General features: G+C 55.6%; 1 protein-coding gene across 1 annotated transcript in view; it reads left to right on the top strand.

Moving 5' to 3' along the window:
- The window catches only part of LOC140398329 (parathyroid hormone/parathyroid hormone-related peptide receptor-like), a 275,848-nt gene that overhangs the window by 152,252 nt on the left and 105,627 nt on the right, over positions 1 to 17,969 (top strand). The window contains exon 10 of the mRNA XM_072486901.1: positions 3,297 to 3,438. Coding sequence (XP_072343002.1) covers positions 3,297 to 3,438 — 142 coding nt within the window. The remainder of the gene's footprint in view (positions 1 to 3,296; positions 3,439 to 17,969) is intronic.

The following is a 17,969-nucleotide window of genomic DNA, read 5'->3' as shown; positions in this document are numbered from 1 at the left end:
ACACTCACACACACCCCAACACACACACACACACACGCCAACACACTCACACACACCCCAACACACACACACACCCCAACACACTCACACACACACACCAACACCCCAACACACACACACACACCAACATACTCACACACCCCAACACACACACACACACACGCCAACACACTCACACACACCCTAACACACACACACACACCCAACACACTCACACACACACCAACACACTCACACACACCCCAACACACACACACACACATGTCAACACCCCAACAAACACACACCCCAACACACACACACTCACACAAACCCCAACACACACACACACGCCAACACCCCAACACACACACACACACCAACACACACACACACACTTTCACACACCCCAACACACTCACACACAGCCCAACTCACTCACACACACCCCAACACACTCACATCCCCCAACACGCACACACACACCAACACACACACACACACCAACACACACACACACCACAACACACACACACACACCAACACACTCACACACACCCCAACACACTCACAGACCCCCAACACACCCCAACACACTCACGCACACCCCAACACACACACACACCCCAACACACTCACACACACCCCAACACATACACACACACCCCAACACACTCACACACACCCCAACACACTCACACACACCCCAACACACTCACACACACACACACACACACCCCAACACACTCACACACACCCCAACACACTCACACACACCCCAACACATACACACACACCCCAACACACTCACACACACCCCAACACACTCACACACACCCCAACACACTCACACACACCCCAACACACACACACACACACACCCCAACACATTCACACACACCCCAACACACTCACACACACCCCAACACACACACACACCCCAACACACTCACACACACCCCAACACATACACACACACCTCATCACACTCACACACACTCCAACACACTCACACACACCCCAACACACTCACACACACCCTAACACACTCACACACACCCCAACACACTCACACACACCCCAACACACTCACACACACCCCTACACACTCACACACACCCCAACACACACACACACCCCAACACACTCACACACACCCCAACACACTCACACACACCCCTACACACTCACACACACCCCAACACACACACACACCCCAACACACTCACACACACCCCAACACACTCACACACACCCCAACACATACACACACACCCCAACACACTCACGCACACCCCAACACACTCACACACACCCCAACACACTCACATCCCCCCAACACACACACACGCCCCAACACATTCACACACACCCCTACACTCACACACACCCCTACACACTCACACACACCCCTACACACACACACCCCAACACACTCACACACACCCCAACACACTCACACACACCCCAACACACTCACACCCCCCAACACACTCACACACACCCCAACACACTCACACACACACACACACACACACACCCCAACACATTCACACACACACCAACACACTCACACACCCCCAACACACTCACACACACCCCAACACATTCACACACACCCCTACACTCACACACACCCCTACACACTCACACACACCCCAACACACTCACACACACACACACACACATGCCCCAACACATTCACACACACCCCAACACACTCACACACCCCCAACACACTCACACACACCCCAACACATTCACACACCCCCCTACACTCACACACACCCCTACACACTCACACACACCCCTACACACACACACACCTCTACACACTCAATTACACAAAGACGAGAGTAGGATGTAATCGAGGCTTTATTACACTGAGATGTGTGGCCTCCTACAGTAGCTGGCAAAATGGCTGCTGTACTGGGAGCACACATATTTATACACAGCCTACTGGGCGGAGCCAGCAGGCAGGGATCTATCCCCGTACCTGTAGTACAGGGCCTTACCGTAAAGCACCTATATCTGCATCCTCTATATACAATATATACATCAGTGGTGACTACCACACCCATACTCAAGTCCACAAACCTATACACAAGTACACAATCTCATAAACAAGTTCTGGGGCGACATTCTCGGACCCCCCGCCGGGTCGGAGAATCGCCGGGGGCTGGCGTGAATCCCGCCCCCGCCGGTTGCCGAAGTCTCCGGCACCGGAGATTCGGTGGGGGCGGGAATCGGGCCGCGCCGGTTGGCGGGCCCCCCCGCTCGATTCTCCGGCCCGGATGGGCCGAAGTCCCGCCGATAGATTGCCTGTCCCGCCGGCGTAAATTAAATCACCTATCTTACCGACGGGACAAGGCGGCGCGGGCGGGCTCCGGGGTCCTGGGGGGGGCGCGGGGGGGTGCCCCCACGGTGGCCTGGTCCGCGATCGGAGGCCCACCGATCCGCGGGCGGGCCTGTGCCGTGGGGGCACTCTTTCCCTTCCGCCTCCGCCACGGTCTCCACCATGGCGGAGGCGGAAGAGACTCCCTCCACTGCGCATGCGCGGAAAACTGTCAGCGGCCGCTGACGCTCCCGCGCATGCGCCACCCGGCGATGTCATTTCCGCGCCAGCTGGCGGGGCAACAAAGGCCGTTTCCGCCAGCTGACGGGGCGGAAATCCCTCCGGCGTCGGCCTAGCCCCTCAATGTTGGGGCTCGGCCCCCAAAGATGCGTGGCATTCCGCACCTTTGGGGCGGCGCGATGCCCGTCTGCCGCCGTTTTGGGTGCCAGTCGGCGGACATCGCGCCGTTTCCGGAGAATTTCACCCCAGGTTTCTGGACTCTGTGCTCTGGGTTCTGAACTCTATGAATCAAAGAACATAGAATCCCTACAGTCATGTCTGCACCGACCCTCTGAAAGAGGGCCCCCACCTAGGCCCGCTCCCCCGTAACCCCACCTTAACCTTTTGAAAATTAAGGGGCAATTTAACATGGCAAATCCACCTAACCTGCACATCATTGGTCTGTGGGAGGAAACCGGAGCACCCGGAGGAAACCCACGCACACACGGGGAGGACGTGCAGACTCCGCACATTCATCCAAGGCCTAGTCCCTGGTGCTGCTAACCACTGCTACCATGCTGCCTGTGCTCTGGGCTCTCTGCTCTGGCCTAGTTCCTGGTGCTGCTAACCACTGCTACCATGCTGCCTGTGCCCTGGGCTCTCTGCTCTGTCTGTGATGATAGAAGCTGCAACTTCCACTTGGTGTGCACTCTGCCATTTTGCTGTTCTCTCTGTCTTTCAATTTGTTTTGTTTCTCTTCCAGAAAACTGCTGAAATCCACACTTGTACTCATACCGCTCTTTGGGGTCCATTATGCGCTTTTCATGGCAATGCCATACTCTGCTGTGTCAGGGATCCTTTGGCAGATCCAAATGCATTATGAGATGCTCTTCAACTCCTCTCAGGTAAGACTCTGAATTTTGGATTTACGCCACTGATTATTAGCTCGAGATCTGGGAACTAAACTCTGGGTTCTGAGCGCTGGGCTCTGGGATCTGGGTTCTGGGTTCTGGGCACTGAGCTCTGGGCAGTGGGCTCTGGGCGCTGGACTCTGCGGTCTGGGGACTCGGCACTGGGCACTAAGGTCTGGGGTGTGGGCGCTGGGCACTGGGTTCTTGGTGCTAGCGCCTGGATGCTGGGCACTGGGCAGCGCGGTAGCATTGTGGATAGCACAATTGCTTCACAGCTCCAGGGTCCCAGGTTCGATTCCGGCTTGGGTCACTGTCTGTGCGGAGTCTGCACATCCTCCCCGTGTGTGCGTGGGTTTCCTCCGGGTGCTCCGGTTTCCTCCCACAGTCCAAAGATGTGCAGGTTAGGTGGATTGGCCATGATAAATTGCCCTTAGTGTCCAAAATTGCCCTTAGTGTTGGGTGGGGTTACTGGGTTATGAGGATAGGGTGGAGGTGTGGACCTTGGGTAGGGTGCTCTTTCCAAGAGCCGGTACAGACTCGATGGGTCGAATGGCCTCCTTCTGCACTGTAAATTCTATTCTATGACTGGACTCTGAACTCTGGAATGTGGGTCTGGGTTCTGATTGCTGACACTGGGCTCTGAGCTCTTGGTACTGGCATCTGGGTGCTCGGCAGTGGGCTCTGGGGACTGCTGGACTCTGGGCTCTGGGTTCTGGGCAATTGGCTCTGGGCGCTGGATTCTGGGCTCTGGGTGCTAGGGTCTGGGCACTGGGCTCTGCGCACTGGTCTCTGGGCACTATCTCTGAGCACTAGGGTCTAGGTTGTGGGCTCTGGGTGCTGGACTTTGGACTCTGTCTCTGGGCTTTGGGCGCTGAGCTCTGGGTTCTTGGTGCTAGCGTCTGCCTGCTGGGCACTGGGCTCCGGAGATTCGATTCTGGACTCTGGCTGCAGGGCACGGGGCTCTGGGCTCATGGCTCTGGGCTCTGGGCACTGGACTCTGGGCTCATGGCTCTGGGCTCTGGGCACTGGACTCATGGCTCTGGGCACAGGGGAAGGGCTCTGGGCACTGGGCTCAGGGCTCTGAACATTGGGGTCTGGGTACTGGGCTCAGGGTTCTGAACACTGGGGAAGGCCTCTGGGCACTGGGCTCAGGGCTCTGAGCACTGGGCTCTGGGCATTGGGCTCAGGGCTGTGAGCGCTGGTGAAGGCCTCTGGGCACTGGGCTCAGGGCTCTGAGCACTGGGCTCTGGGCATTGGGCTCAGGGCTCTGAGCGCTGGTGAAGGCCTCTGAGCACTGGGCTCAGGGCTCTGAGCACTGGGGAAGGCCTCTGGGCACTGGGCTCAGGGCTCTGAGCGCTGGTGAAGGCCTCTGAGCACTGGGCTCAGGGCTCTGAGCACTGGGGAAGGCCTCTGGGCACTGGGCTCAGGGCTCTGAGCGCTGGTGAAGGCCTCTGAGCACTGGGCTCAGGGCTCTGAGCGCTGGTGAAGGCCTCTGAGCACTGGGCTCAGGGCTCTGAGCGCTGGTGAAGGCTTGTGAGCACTGGGCTCAGGGCTCTGAGCGCTGGGGAAGGCCTCTGGGTACTGGGCTCAGGGCTCTGAGCGCTGGTGAAGGCCTCTGAGCACTGGGCTCAGGGCTCTGAGCACTGGGGAAGGCCTCTGGGCACTAGGCTCAGAGCTCTGAGCACTGGGCTCTGCACCCTGGACCCTGGTCTCTAGACGCTGGGTGCTAGGCTCCGGGTCTGGACTCTAGAATCTGGACTCTGGCCGCTGGACTATGATCTGGTCACTAATGTCTGGGCATTGGCCTCTGGGGGCTGGACTCTGACCTCTGGGGTCTTTACGCTTGGCACTGGGTTCTGGACTCTGGGGCTTGGAATCTGGACTCTGAGATCAGAACTCTGGCCTATGGGCCCTGGGCTGTGGTTGCTGCACTCTACGCTCTGGACTCTGGCCTCGTGGTTCTGGGATCTGGGATCGGGGCTCTGGGCTCTGGACTCTGGACTCTGGACTCTGGGCTCTGGCCTCTGGACTCTGGGCTCTGGGCTCAGGGTGATGGATGCTGGGCCCTGGGATCTGGGCTCTGGGTGATGGATGCTGGGCTCTGGGCTCTGGACTCTGGGTGATGGATGCTGGGATCTGGGCTCTGGGTGATGGATGCTGGGCTCTGGGCTCTGGGTGATGGATGCTGGGCCCTGGGATCTGGGCGCTGGGTGATGGATGCTGGGCTCTGGGCTCTGGGCTCTGGGTGATGGATGCTGGGCACTGGGATCTGGGATCTGGGCTCTGGGCTCTGGGCTCTGGACTCTGGACTCTGGGCTCTGGGTGATGGATGCTGGGCCCTGGGATCTGGGATCTGGGCTCTGGGCTCTGGGCTCTGGACTCTGGACTCTGGGCTCTGGGTGATGGATGCTGGGCTCTGGTCTCTGGGTGATGGATGCTGGGCTCTGGGCTCTGGGCTCTCGGTGATGGATGCTGGGCTCTGGATTCTGAGTAATGGATGCTGGGCTCTGGGCTTTGGGCTCTGGTGATGGATGCTGGGCTCTGGGTGATGGATGCTGGGCTCTGGGCTCTGGGTGATTGATGCTGGGCTCTGGGCGATGGATGCTGGGCTCTGGGCTCTGGTGATGGATGCTGGCCTCTGGGCTCTGGTGATGGATGCTGGGCTCTGGGCTCTGGGTGATGGATGCTGGGCTCTGGGCTCTCGGTGATGGATGCTGGGCTCTGGGTGATGGATGCTGGGCTCTGGGCTCTGGACTCTCAGTGATGGATGCTGTGCTCTGGGTGATGGATGCTGGGCTCTGGGTGATGGATGCTGGGCTCTGGGCTCTGGACGCTGGGTAATGGATGCTGGGCTCTGGACTCTGGGCTCTGGACTCTGGGTGATGGATGCTGGGCTCTGGGTGATGGGTGATGGATGCTGGGCTCTGGATTCTGGGTGATGGATGCTGGGCTCTGGGTGATGGATGCTGGGCTCTGGGCTCTGGGTGATGGATGCTGGGCTCTGGGCTCTGGGTAATGGATGCTGGGCTCTGAGTGATGGATGCTGGGCTCTGGGCTCTGGGTGATGGATGCTGGGCTCTGGGTGATGGATGCTGGGCTCTGGGTGATGGATGCTGGGCTCTGGGTGATGGATGCTGGGCTCTGAGCTCTTGGTGATGGATGCTGGGCTCTGGGCTCTGGGTGATGGATGCTGGGCTCTGGGTGATGGATGTTATCACCAAGGAGGTAGTGATGGGCAAGCTAATGGGGCTAAAGGTTGACAAGTCTCCTGGACCTGATGGAATGCATCCCTGGGTACTAAAAGAGATGGCTAGTGAAATTGCAAATGCACTAGTGATAATTTACCAAAATTCACTAGACTCTGGGGTGGTCCCGGCGGATTGGAAATTAGCAAACGTGACACCATTGTTTAAAAAAGGAGGTAGGCACAAAGCGGGTAATTATAGGCCAGTGAGGTTAACTTCGGTAGTAGGGAAGATGCTGGAATCTATCATCAAGGAAGAAATAGCGAGGCATCTGGATGGAAATTGTCCCATTGGACAGACGCAGCATGGGTTCATAAAGGGCAGGTCGTGCCTAACTAATTTAGTGGAATTTTTTGAGGACATTAACAGTGCGGTAGATAACGGGGAGCCAATCGATGTGGTATATCTGGATTTCCAGAAAGCCTTTGACAAGGTGCCACACAAAAGGTTGTTGCATAAGATAAAGATGCATGGCATTAAGGGGAAAGTAGTAGCATGGATAGAGGATTAGTTAATTAATAGAAAGCAAAGAGTGGGGATTAATGGGTGTTTCTCTGGTTGGCAATCAGTAGCTAGTGGTGTCCCTCAGGGATCAGTGTTGGGCCCACAACTGTTCACAATTTACATAGATAATTTGGAGTTGGGGACCAAGGGCAATGTGTCCAAGTTTGCAGACGACACGAAGATAAGTGGTAAAGCAAAAAGTGCAGAGGATACTGGAAGTCTGCAGAGGGACTTGGATAGGCTAAGTGAATGGGCTAGGGTTTGGCAGATGGAATACAATGTTGACGAATGTGAGGTTATCCATTTTGGTAGGAATAACAGCAAAAGGGATTATTATTTAAATGATAAAATATTAAAACATGCTGCTGTGCAGAGAGACCTGGGTGTGCTAGTGCATGAGTCAGAAAAAGTTGGTTTTCAGGTGCAACAGGTGATTAAGAAGGCAAATGGAATGTTGTCCTTCATTGCTAGAGGGATGGAGTTTAAGACTAGGGAGGCTATGCTGCAATTGTATAAGGTGTTAGTGAGGCCACACCTGGAGTATTGTGTTCAGTTTTGGTCTCCTTACTTGAGAAAGGACGTACTGGCACTGGAGGGTGTGCAGAGGAGATTCACTAGGTTAATCCCAGAGCTGAAGGGGTTGGATTACGAGGAGAGGTTGAGTAGACTGGGACTGTACTCGTTGGAATTTAGAAGGATGAGGGGGGATCTTATAGAAACATATAAGATTATGAAGGGAATAGATAGGATAGATGCGGGCAGGTTGTTTCCACTGGCGGGTGAAAGCAGAACTAGGGGACATAGCCTCAAAATAAGGGGAAGTAGATTTAGGAGTGAGTTTAGGAGGAACTTCTTCACCCAAAGGGTTGTGAATCTATTGAATTCCTTGCCCAGTGAAGCAGTAGAGGCTCCTTCATTAAATGTTTTTAAGATAAAGATAGATAGTTTTTTGAAGAATAAAGCGATTAAGGGATATAGTGTACGGGCCGGAAAGTGGAGCTGAGTCCACAAAAGATCAGCCATGATCTCATTGAATGGTGGAGCAGGCTCGAGGGGCCAGATGGCCTACTCCTGCTCCTAGTTCTTATGTTCTTATGATGGATGCTGGGCTCTGGGCTCTGGACTCTGGGTGATGGATGCTGGGCCCTGGGCTCTGGGTTATGGATGCTGTGCCCTGGGCTCTGGGTGATGGATGCTGGGCTCTGGGCTCTGGAATCTGGGTGATGGATGCTGGGCTCTGGGCTCTGGATTGTGGGTGATGGATGCTGGGCTCTGGGCTCTGAAATCTGGGTGATGGATGCTGGGCTCTGGGCTCAGGACTCTGGGTTATGGATGCTGTGCCCTGGGCTCTGGGTGATGGATGCCTGGCCCTGGGCTCTGGGCTCTGGGTGATGGATGCTGGGCTCTGGGCTCTGGTGATGGATGCTGGGCTCTGGGCTCAGGACTCTGGGTGATGGATGCTGAGCTCAGGGTGATGGATGCTGGGCTCTGGGCTCTGGGCTCTGGGTGATGGATGCTGGGCTCTGGGCTCTGGACTCTGGGTGATGGATGCTGGGCTCTGGACTCTGGGTGATGGATGCTAGGCTCAGGGTGATGGATGCTGGGCTCTGGGCTGTGGTGATGGATGCTGGGCTCTGGGTAATGGATGCTGGGCTATGGGCTCTGGGCTCTGGGTGATGGATGCTGGGCTCTGGGTGATGGGTGATGGATGCTGGGCTCTGGGCTCTGGGTGGTGGATGCTGGACTCTGGGTGATGGATGCTGGGCTCTGGGCTCTGGGTGATGGATGCTGTGCTCTGGGCTCTGGACTCTGGGTGATGGATGCTGGGCTCTGGGTGATGGATGCTGGGCTCTGGGCTCTAGACTGTGGGTGATGGATGCTGGGCTCTGTGCTCTGGGTTATGGAGGCTGGGCTCTGGGCTCTGGACTCTGGGTGATGGAGGCTGGGCTCTGGGTGATGGAGGCTGGGCTCTGGGCTCTGGACTCTGGGTGATGGAGGCTGGGCTCTGGGTGATGGAGGCTGGGCTCTGGGCTCTGGGCTCTGGTGATGGATGCTGGGCTCTGGGCTCTGGGTGATGGATGCTGGGCTCTGGTGATGGATGCTGGACTCTGGGTGATGGATGCTGGGCTCAGGGTGATGGATGCTTGGCTCTGGGCTCTGGGTGATGGATGCGGGGCCCTGGGCTCTGGGTGATGGATGCTGGGCTCTGGGCTGTGGACTCTGGGTGATGGATGCTGGGCTCTGGGCTCTGGACTCTGGTTGATGGATGCTGGGCTCTGGACTCTGGGCTCTGGGTGATGGATGCTGGGCTCTGGGTGATGGGTGATTGATGCTGGGCTCTGGGCTCTGGACTCTAGGTGATGGATGCTGTGCTCTGGGCTCTGGTGATGGATGCTGGCCTCTGGGCTCTGGGTGATGGATGCTAGCCTCTGGGCTCTGGGATCTGGGCTTTCTGCTCTGGACTGTGTGTGTGTGTGTGTGTGTGTGTGTAGGAGTGTGGGAGTGTGTGTAGTGGTGTGTGTGAGTGTGTATAGAGACGTGTGTGAGTGCGTGGAGCTCTGGACTCTGGATTCTGGGCCCTAGCTCCAGGCTCTGGACTGTGTATGCGTGTGTGTGTTTGAGTGTGTGTGTGTAGGGATGTGTGTGTGAGTGTGTGTAGGGGTGTGTGTGAGTGTGTGTGGGGTGTGTAGAGCTATGGACTCTGGATTCTGGGTCCTAGCTCTAGGCTCTGGACTGTGTATGTGTGTGTGTGTGAGTGTGTAGAGCTCTGGACTCTGGGCCCTGTGTGCTGGGCATTGGACATTGGTCTCTGAGCTCTGGGTGATGGACACAGGACGCTGGGCTCTGGGCTCTGGGTGCTGGACGCAGGACACTGGGCTCTGGGCGATGGATGCTGGGCTCTGGGTGATGGACGCTGGGCTTGGACACTGGTCCCTGGGTGATGGACGCTGACTCTGGGTGATGGATGCTAGACGCTGGCTCTGGATGATGGATGCTGGGCTCTGGGTGATGGACGCTGGGCTCTGGATCATGGACGCTGTCACTGGGTGACGTACGCTGGACGCTGCCTCTCGATGATGGACGCTGTGCTCTGGGTGCTGCTATCTGGGCTCTGGGTGATGGACGCTGGCTCTGGGCTCTGGGTGATTGACACTGGACGCTTGATGCTGGGCTCTGGGTGCTGGATGCTGGAAGCTGGTCTCTGGGCTCTGGGTGATGGACACCGGGCTCTGGGATTCTGGGCTCTCGGTGATGGATGCTGGGCTCTGGGCTCTGGGTGATGGATGCTGTGCCCTGGGCTCTGGGTGATGGATGCTGGGACCCGGGCTTGGGTGATGGATGCTGGTCCCTGGGCTCTGGGTGATGGATGCTGGGCCCTGGGCTCTGGGTGATGGATGCTGGGCTCTGGGCTCTGGGTGATGGATGCTGGGCTCTGGGTGATGGGTGATGGGTGATGGATGCTGGGCTCTGGGTGATGGATGCTGGGCCCTGGGCTCTGGGTGATGGATGCTGGGCTCTGGGTGATGGATGCTGGGTTCTGGGCTCTGGGCTCTGGACTCTGGGTGATGGATGTTGGGCTCTGGGTGATGGATGCTGGGCTCTGGACTCTGGGTGATGGATGCTGGGCTCTGGGCTCTGGGCTCTGGGTGATGGATGCTGGGCTCAGGGCTCTGGGCTCTGGACTCTGGGTGATGGATGCTGGGCTCTGGACTCTGGGTGATGGATGCTGGGCTCTGGGTGATGGATGCTGGGCTCTGGGCTCTGGAATCTAGGTGATGGATGCTGGGCTTTGAGCTCTGGGTGATGGATACTGGGCTTTGGGTGATGGATACTGGGCTCTGGGTAATGGATACTGGGCTCTGGGTGATGGGTGATGGATGCTGTGCTCTGCGCTCTGGGCTCTGGGTGATGGATGCTGGGCCCTGGGCTCTGGATGATGGATGCAGGGCTCTGGGCTCTGGGTGATGGATGCAGGGCTCTGGGCTCTGGGTGATGGATGCAGGGCTCTGGGCTCTGGGTGATGGATGCTGGGCCCTGGGCTCTGGGTGATGGATGCAGGGCTCTGGGCTCTGGGTGATGGACGCTGGGCTCTGGGTGATGGATGCTGGGCCCTGGGCTCTGGGTGATGGATACTGGGCTCTGGGTACTAGGCTCTGGGTGATGGGTGATGGATGCTGTGCTCTGCGCTCTGGGCTCTGGGTGATGGATGCAGGGCTCTGGGCTCTGGGTGATGGATGCAGGGCTCTGGGTGATGGGTGATGGGTGTTGGGCTCTGGGATCTGGGATTTCGGCTGTGGACTGTGTGTGTGTGTCGGGGGGTGTGAGTGTGTGTATGGGTGTGTGTGAGTTTGTATAGAGATGTGTGTGAGTGTGTGTGAGTGCATGGAGCTCTGGACTTTGGATTCTGGGCTCTAGCTCTAGGCTCTGGACTATGTATGCGTGTGTGTTTGAGTGTGTGTGTGTAGGGATGTGTGTGTGAGTGTGTGTAGAGGTGTGTATGAGTGTGTGTAGGGGTGTGTGTGAGTGTGTAAAGCTATGGACTCTGGATTCTGGGCCCTAGCTCTCGGCTCTGGACTGTGTATGTGTGTGTGTGTGAGTGTGTAGAGCTCTGGACTCTGGGCCCTGTGTGCTGGGCATTGGACATTGGTTTCTGAGCTCTGGGTGATGGATGCTGGTCTCTGGGTGATGGACGCTTGGTTCTGGACACTGGGCTCTGGGTGATGGACGCTGGGCTCTGGGTGCTGTACACAGTACGCTGGGCTCTGGGTGCTGGACGCAGGACGCTGGGCTCTGGGTGATGGGTGGTGGGTTCTGGGTGATGGACGCTGGGCTCTGGACACTGGGCTCTGGGTGATGGACGCTGGACGCTGGGCTCTGGATGATGGACGCTGGCTCTGGGCGATGTACGCTGGACGCTGCCTCTGGATGAAGGACGCTGGGCTCTGGATGCTGCGATCTGGGCTCTGGGTGATGGACGCTGACTCTGGGCTCTGGGTGATGGACACCGGGCTCTGGGCTCTGGGCTCTCGGTGATGGACGCTGGATGCTAGGCTCCGGGTGATGGCTGCTGGACCCTGGGCTCTGGGTGATGGATGCTGGGCCCTGGACTCTGGGTGATGGATGCTGGGCCCTGGACTCTGGGTGATGGATGCTGGCTGCTCGGCTCTGGGTGATGGAAGCGGGACGCTGGACTCTGGGTGATGGATGCTGGGCTCTGGGTGATGGATGATGGATGCTGGGCCCTGGACTCTGGGTGATGGACGCTGGGCCCTGGGCTCTGGGTGATGGATGCTGGGCTCTGAGCTCTGGGTGATGGACGCTGGGCTCTGGGTGATGGATACTGGGCCCTGGGCTCTGGATGATGGATACTGTGCCCTGGGCTCTGGATGATGGATACTGGGCCCTGGGCTCTGGATGATGGATGCTGTGCTCTGGGTGATGGATGCTGGACTCTGGGTGATGGATGCTGGGCTCTGGGTGATGGATGCTGGGCTCTGGGCTCTGGACTCTCGGTGATGGATGCTGTGCTCTGGGTGATGGATTCTGGGCTCTGGGTGATGGATGCTGGGCTCTGGGTGATGGATGCTGGGCTCTGAGCTCTTGGTGATGGATGCTGGGCTCTGGGCTCTGGGTGATGGATGCTGGGCTCTGGGTGATGGATGTTATCACCAAGGAGGTAGTGATGGGCAAGCTAATGGGGCTAAAGGTAGACAAGTCTCCTGGACCTGATGGAATGCATCCCAGAGTGCTAAAAGTGATGGCAAGGGAAATTGCAAATGCACTAGTGATAATTTACCAAAACTCACTAGACTCTGGGGTGGTCCCGGCGGATTAGAAATTAGCAAACGTGACACCACTGTTTAAAAACGAGGTAGGCAGAAAGCGGGTAATTATAGGCCAGTGAGCTTTACTTCGGTAGTAGGGAAGATGCTGGAATCTATCATCAAGGAAGAAATAGCGAGGCATCTGGATGGAAATTGTCCCATTGGACAGACGCAGCATGGGTTCATAAAGGGCAGGTCGCACTGAACTAATTTAGTGGAATTTTTTGAGGACATTAACAGTGCGGTAGATAACGGGGAGCCAATGGATGTGGTATATCTGGATTTCCAGAAAGCCTTTGACAAGGTGCCACACAAAAGGTTGTTGCATAAGATAAAGATGTATGGCATTAAGGGGAAAGTAGTAGCATGGATAGAGGATTGGTTAATTAATAGAAAGCAAAGAGTGTGGATTAATAGGTGTTTCTCGGTTTGGAAATCAGAAGCAAGTGGTGTCCCGAAGGGATCAGTGTTGGGCCCACAACTGTTCACAATTTACATAGATGATTTGGAGTTGGGGACCAAGGGCAATGTGTCCAAGTTTGCAGACGACACTAAGATAAGTGGTAAAGCAAAAAGTGCAGAGGATACTGGAAGTCTGCAGAGGGACTTGGATAGGCTAAGTGAAAGGGCTAGGGTTTGGCAGATGGAATACAATGTTGACAAATGTGAGGTTATCCATTTTGGTAGGAATAACAGCAAAAGGGATTATTATTTAAATGATAAAATATTAAAACATGCTGCTGTGCAGAGAGACCTGGGTGTGCTAGTGCATGAGTCAGAAAAAGTTGGTTTTCAGGTGCAACAGGTGATTAAGAAGGCAAATGGAATGTTGTCCTTCATTGCTAGAGGGATGGAGTTTAAGACTAGGGAGGTTCTGCTGCAATTGTATAAGGTGTTAGTGAGGCCACACCTGGAGTATTGTGTTCAGTTTTGGTCTCCTTACTTGAGAAAGGACGTACTGGCACTGGAGGGTGTGCAGAGGAGATTCACTAGGTTAATCCCAGAGCTGAAGGGGTTGGATTACGAGGAGAGGTTGAGTAGACTGGGACTGTACTCGTTGGAATTTAGAAGGATGAGGGGGGATCTTATAGAAACATATAAGATTATGAAGGGAATAGATAGGATAGATGCGGGCAGGTTGTTTCCACTGGTGGGTGAAAGCAGAACTAGGGGACATAGCCTCAAAATAAGGGGAAGTAGATTTAGGACTGAGTTTAGGAGGAACTTCTTCACCCAAAGGGTTGTGAATCTATGGAATTCCTTGCCCAGTGAAGCAGTAGAGGCTCCTTCATTAAATGTTTTTAAGATAATGATAGATAGTTTTTTGAAGAATAAAGCGATTAAGGGATATGGTGTTTGGGCCGGAAAGTGGAGCTGAGTCCACAAAAGATCAGCCATGATCTCAATTGAATGGTGGAGCAGGCTCGAGGGGCCAGATGGCCTACTCCTGCTCCTAGTTCTTATGTTCTTATGATGGATGCTGGGCTCTGGGCTCTGGACTCTGGGTGATGGATGCAGGGCTCTGGGTGATGGATGCAGGGCTCTGGGCTCTGGGTGATGGATGCAGGGCTCTGGGCTCTGGGTGATGGATGCTGGGCCCTGGGCTCTGGGTGATGGATGCAGGGCTCTGGGCTCTGGGTGATGGATGCAGGGCTCTGGGCTCTGGGTGATGGATGCTTGGCCCTGGGCTCTGGGTGATGGATGCAGGGCTCTGGGCTCTGGGTGATGGACGCTGGGCTCTGGGTGATGGATGCTGGGCCCTGGGCTCTGGGTGATGGATACTGGGCTCTGGGTACTGGGCTCTGGGTGATGGGTGATGGATGCTGTGCTCTGCGCTCTGGGCTCTGGGTGATGGATGCAGGGCTCTGGGCTCTGGGTGATGGATGCAGGGCTCTGGGTGATGGGTGATGGGTGTTGGGCTCTGGGATCTGGGATTTCGGCTGTGGACTGTGTGTGTGTGTCGGGGGGTGTGAGTGTGTGTATGGGTGTGTGTGAGTTTGTATAGAGATGTGTGTGAGTGTGTGTGAGTGCATGGAGCTCTGGACTCTGGGCCCTGTGTGCTGGGCATTGGACATTGGTTTCTGAGCTCTGGGTGATGGATGCTGGGCTCTGGGTGATGGACGCTTGGTTCTGGACACTGGGCTCTGGGTGATGGACGCTGGGCTCTGGGTGCTGTACACAGTACGCTGGGCTCTGGGTGCTGGACGCAGGACGCTGGGCTCTGGGTGATGGGTGGTGGGTTCTGGGTGATGGACGCTGGGTTCTGGACACTGGGCTCTGGGTGATGGACGCTGGACGCTGGGCTCTGGATGATGGACGCTGGCTCTGGGCGATGTACGCTGGACGCTGCCTCTGGATGAAGGACGCTGGGCTCTGGGTGCTGCGATCTGGGCTCTGGGTGATGGACGCTGACTCTGGGCTCTGGGTGATTGACACTGGACGCTTGATGCTGGGCTCTGGGCTCTGGGTGCTGGAAGCTGGTCTCTGGGCTCTGGGTGATGGACACCGGGCTCTGGGCTCTGGGCTCTCGGTGATGGACGCTGGATGCTAGGCTCCGGGTGATGGCTGCTGGGCCCTGGGCTCTGGGTCATGGACGCTGCGCCCTGGGCTCTGGGTGATGGATGCTGGGCTCTGGGTGATGGATGCTGGGCCCTGGGCTCTGGGTGATGGATGCTGGATGCTGGGCTCTGGGTGATGGATGCTGGATGCTGGGGTCTGGGTGATGGATGCTGGGCCCTGGACTCTGGGTGATGGATGCTGGGCCCTGGGGTCTGGGTGATGGATGCTGGGGTCTGGGTGATGGGTGCTGGCTGCTCGGCTCTGGGTGATGGAAGCGGGACACTGGGCTCTGGGTGATGGATGCTGGGCTCTGGGTGATGGATGCTGGGCCCTGGGCTCTGGGTGATGGATGCTGGGCCTTGGGCTCTGGGTGATGGATGCTGGGCCTTGGGCTCTGGGTGATGGATGCTGGTCTCTGAGCTCTGGGTGATGGACGCTGGGCCCTGAGCTCTCGGTGATGGATGCTGTGCTCTGGGTGATGGAAGCTGGACTCTGGGCTCTGGACTCTCGGTGATGGATGCTGTGCTCTGGGTGATGGATTCTGGGCTCTGGGCTCTGGGTGATGGATGCTGGGCTCTGAGCTCTTGGTGATGGATGCTGGGCTCTGGGCTCTGGGTGATGGATGCTGGGCTCTGGGCTCTGGGTGATGGATGCTGGGCTCTGAGCTCTTGGTGATGGATGCTGGGCTCTGGGCTCTGGGTGATGGATGCTGGGCTCTGGGTGATGGATGTTATCACCAAGGAGGTAGTGATGGGCAAGCTAATGGGGCTAAAGGTAGACAAGTCTCCTGGACCTGATGGAATGCATCCCAGAGTGCTAAAAGAGATGGCGAGGGAAATTGCAAATGCACTAGTGATAATTTACCAAAATTCACTAGACTCTGGGGTGGTCCCGGCGGATTAGAAATTAGCAAACGTGACACCACTGTTTAAAAAAGGAGGTAGGCAGAAAGCGGGTAATTATAGGCCAGTGAGCTTTACTTCGGTAGTAGGGAAGATGCTGGAATCTATCATCAAGGAAGAAATAGCGAGGCATCTGGATGGAAATTGTCCCATTGGACAGACGCAGCATGGGTTCATAAAGGGCAGGTCGCACTGAACCAATTTAGTGGAATTTTTTGAGGACATTAACAGTGCGGTAGATAACGGGGAGCCAATGGATGTGGTATATCTGGATTTCCAGAAAGCCTTTGACAAGGTGCCACACAAAAGGTTGTTGCATAAGATAAAGATGCATGGCATTAAGGGGAAAGTAGTAGCATGGATAGAGGATTGGTTAATTAATAGAAAGCAAAGAGTGTGGATTAATAGGTGTTTCTCGGTTTGGAAATCAGAAGCTAGTGGTGTCCCTAAGGGATCAATGTTGGGCCCACAACTGTTCACAATTTGCATAGATGATTTGGAGTTGGGGACCAAGGGCAATGTGTCCAAGTTTGCAGACGACACTAAGATAAGTGGTAAAGCAAAAAGTGCAGAGGATACTGGAAATCTGCAGAGGGACTTGGATAGGCTAAGTGAATGGGCTAGGGTCTGGCAGATGGAATACAATGTTGACAAATGTGAGGTTATCCATTTTGGTAGGAATAACAGCAAAAGGGATTATTATTTAAATGATAAAATATTAAAACATGCTGCTGTGCAGAGAGACCTGGGTGTGCTAGTGCATGAGTCAGAAAAAGTTGGTTTTCAGGTGCAACAGGTGATTAAGAAGGCAAATGGAATGTTGTCCTTCATTGCTAGAGGGATGGAGTTTAAGACTAGGGAGGCTATGCTGCAATTGTATAAGGTGTTAGTGAGGCCACACCTGGAGTATTGTGTTCAGTTTTGGTCTCCTTACTTGAGAAAGGACGTACTGGCACTGGAGGGTGTGCAGAGGAGATTCACTCGGTTAATCCCAGAGCTGAAGGGGTTGGATTACGAGGAGAGGTTGAGTAGACTGGGACTGTACTCGTTGGAATTTAGAAGGATGAGGGGGGATCTTATAGAAACATATAAGATTATGAAGGGAATAGATAGGATAGATGCTGGCAGGTTGTTTCCGCTGGCGGGTGAAAGCAGAACTCGGGGACATAGCCTCAAAATAAGGGGAAGTAGATTTAGGACTGAGTTTAGGAGGAACTTCTTCACCCAAAGGGTTGTGAATCTATGGAATTCCTTGCCCAGTGAAGCAGTAGAGGCTCCTTCATTAAATGTTTTTAAGATAAAGATAGATAGTTTTTTGAAGAATAAAGCGATTAAGGGATATGGTGTTTGGGCCGGAAAGTGGAGCTGAGTCCACAAAAGATCAGCCATGATCTCATTGAATGGTGGAGCAGGCTCGAGGGGCCAGATGGCCTACTCCTGCTCCTAGTTATTATGTTCTTATGATGGATGCTGGGCTCTGGGCTCTGGAC

The sequence above is a fragment of the Scyliorhinus torazame genome, chromosome 21, assembly GCF_047496885.1.
Source record: "Scyliorhinus torazame isolate Kashiwa2021f chromosome 21, sScyTor2.1, whole genome shotgun sequence".
Lineage (NCBI taxonomy): Eukaryota > Metazoa > Chordata > Chondrichthyes > Carcharhiniformes > Scyliorhinidae > Scyliorhinus > Scyliorhinus torazame.
The sequence above is the reverse complement of the archived record's forward strand: the minus strand, read 5'-3'. Positions and strand labels throughout refer to the sequence as shown.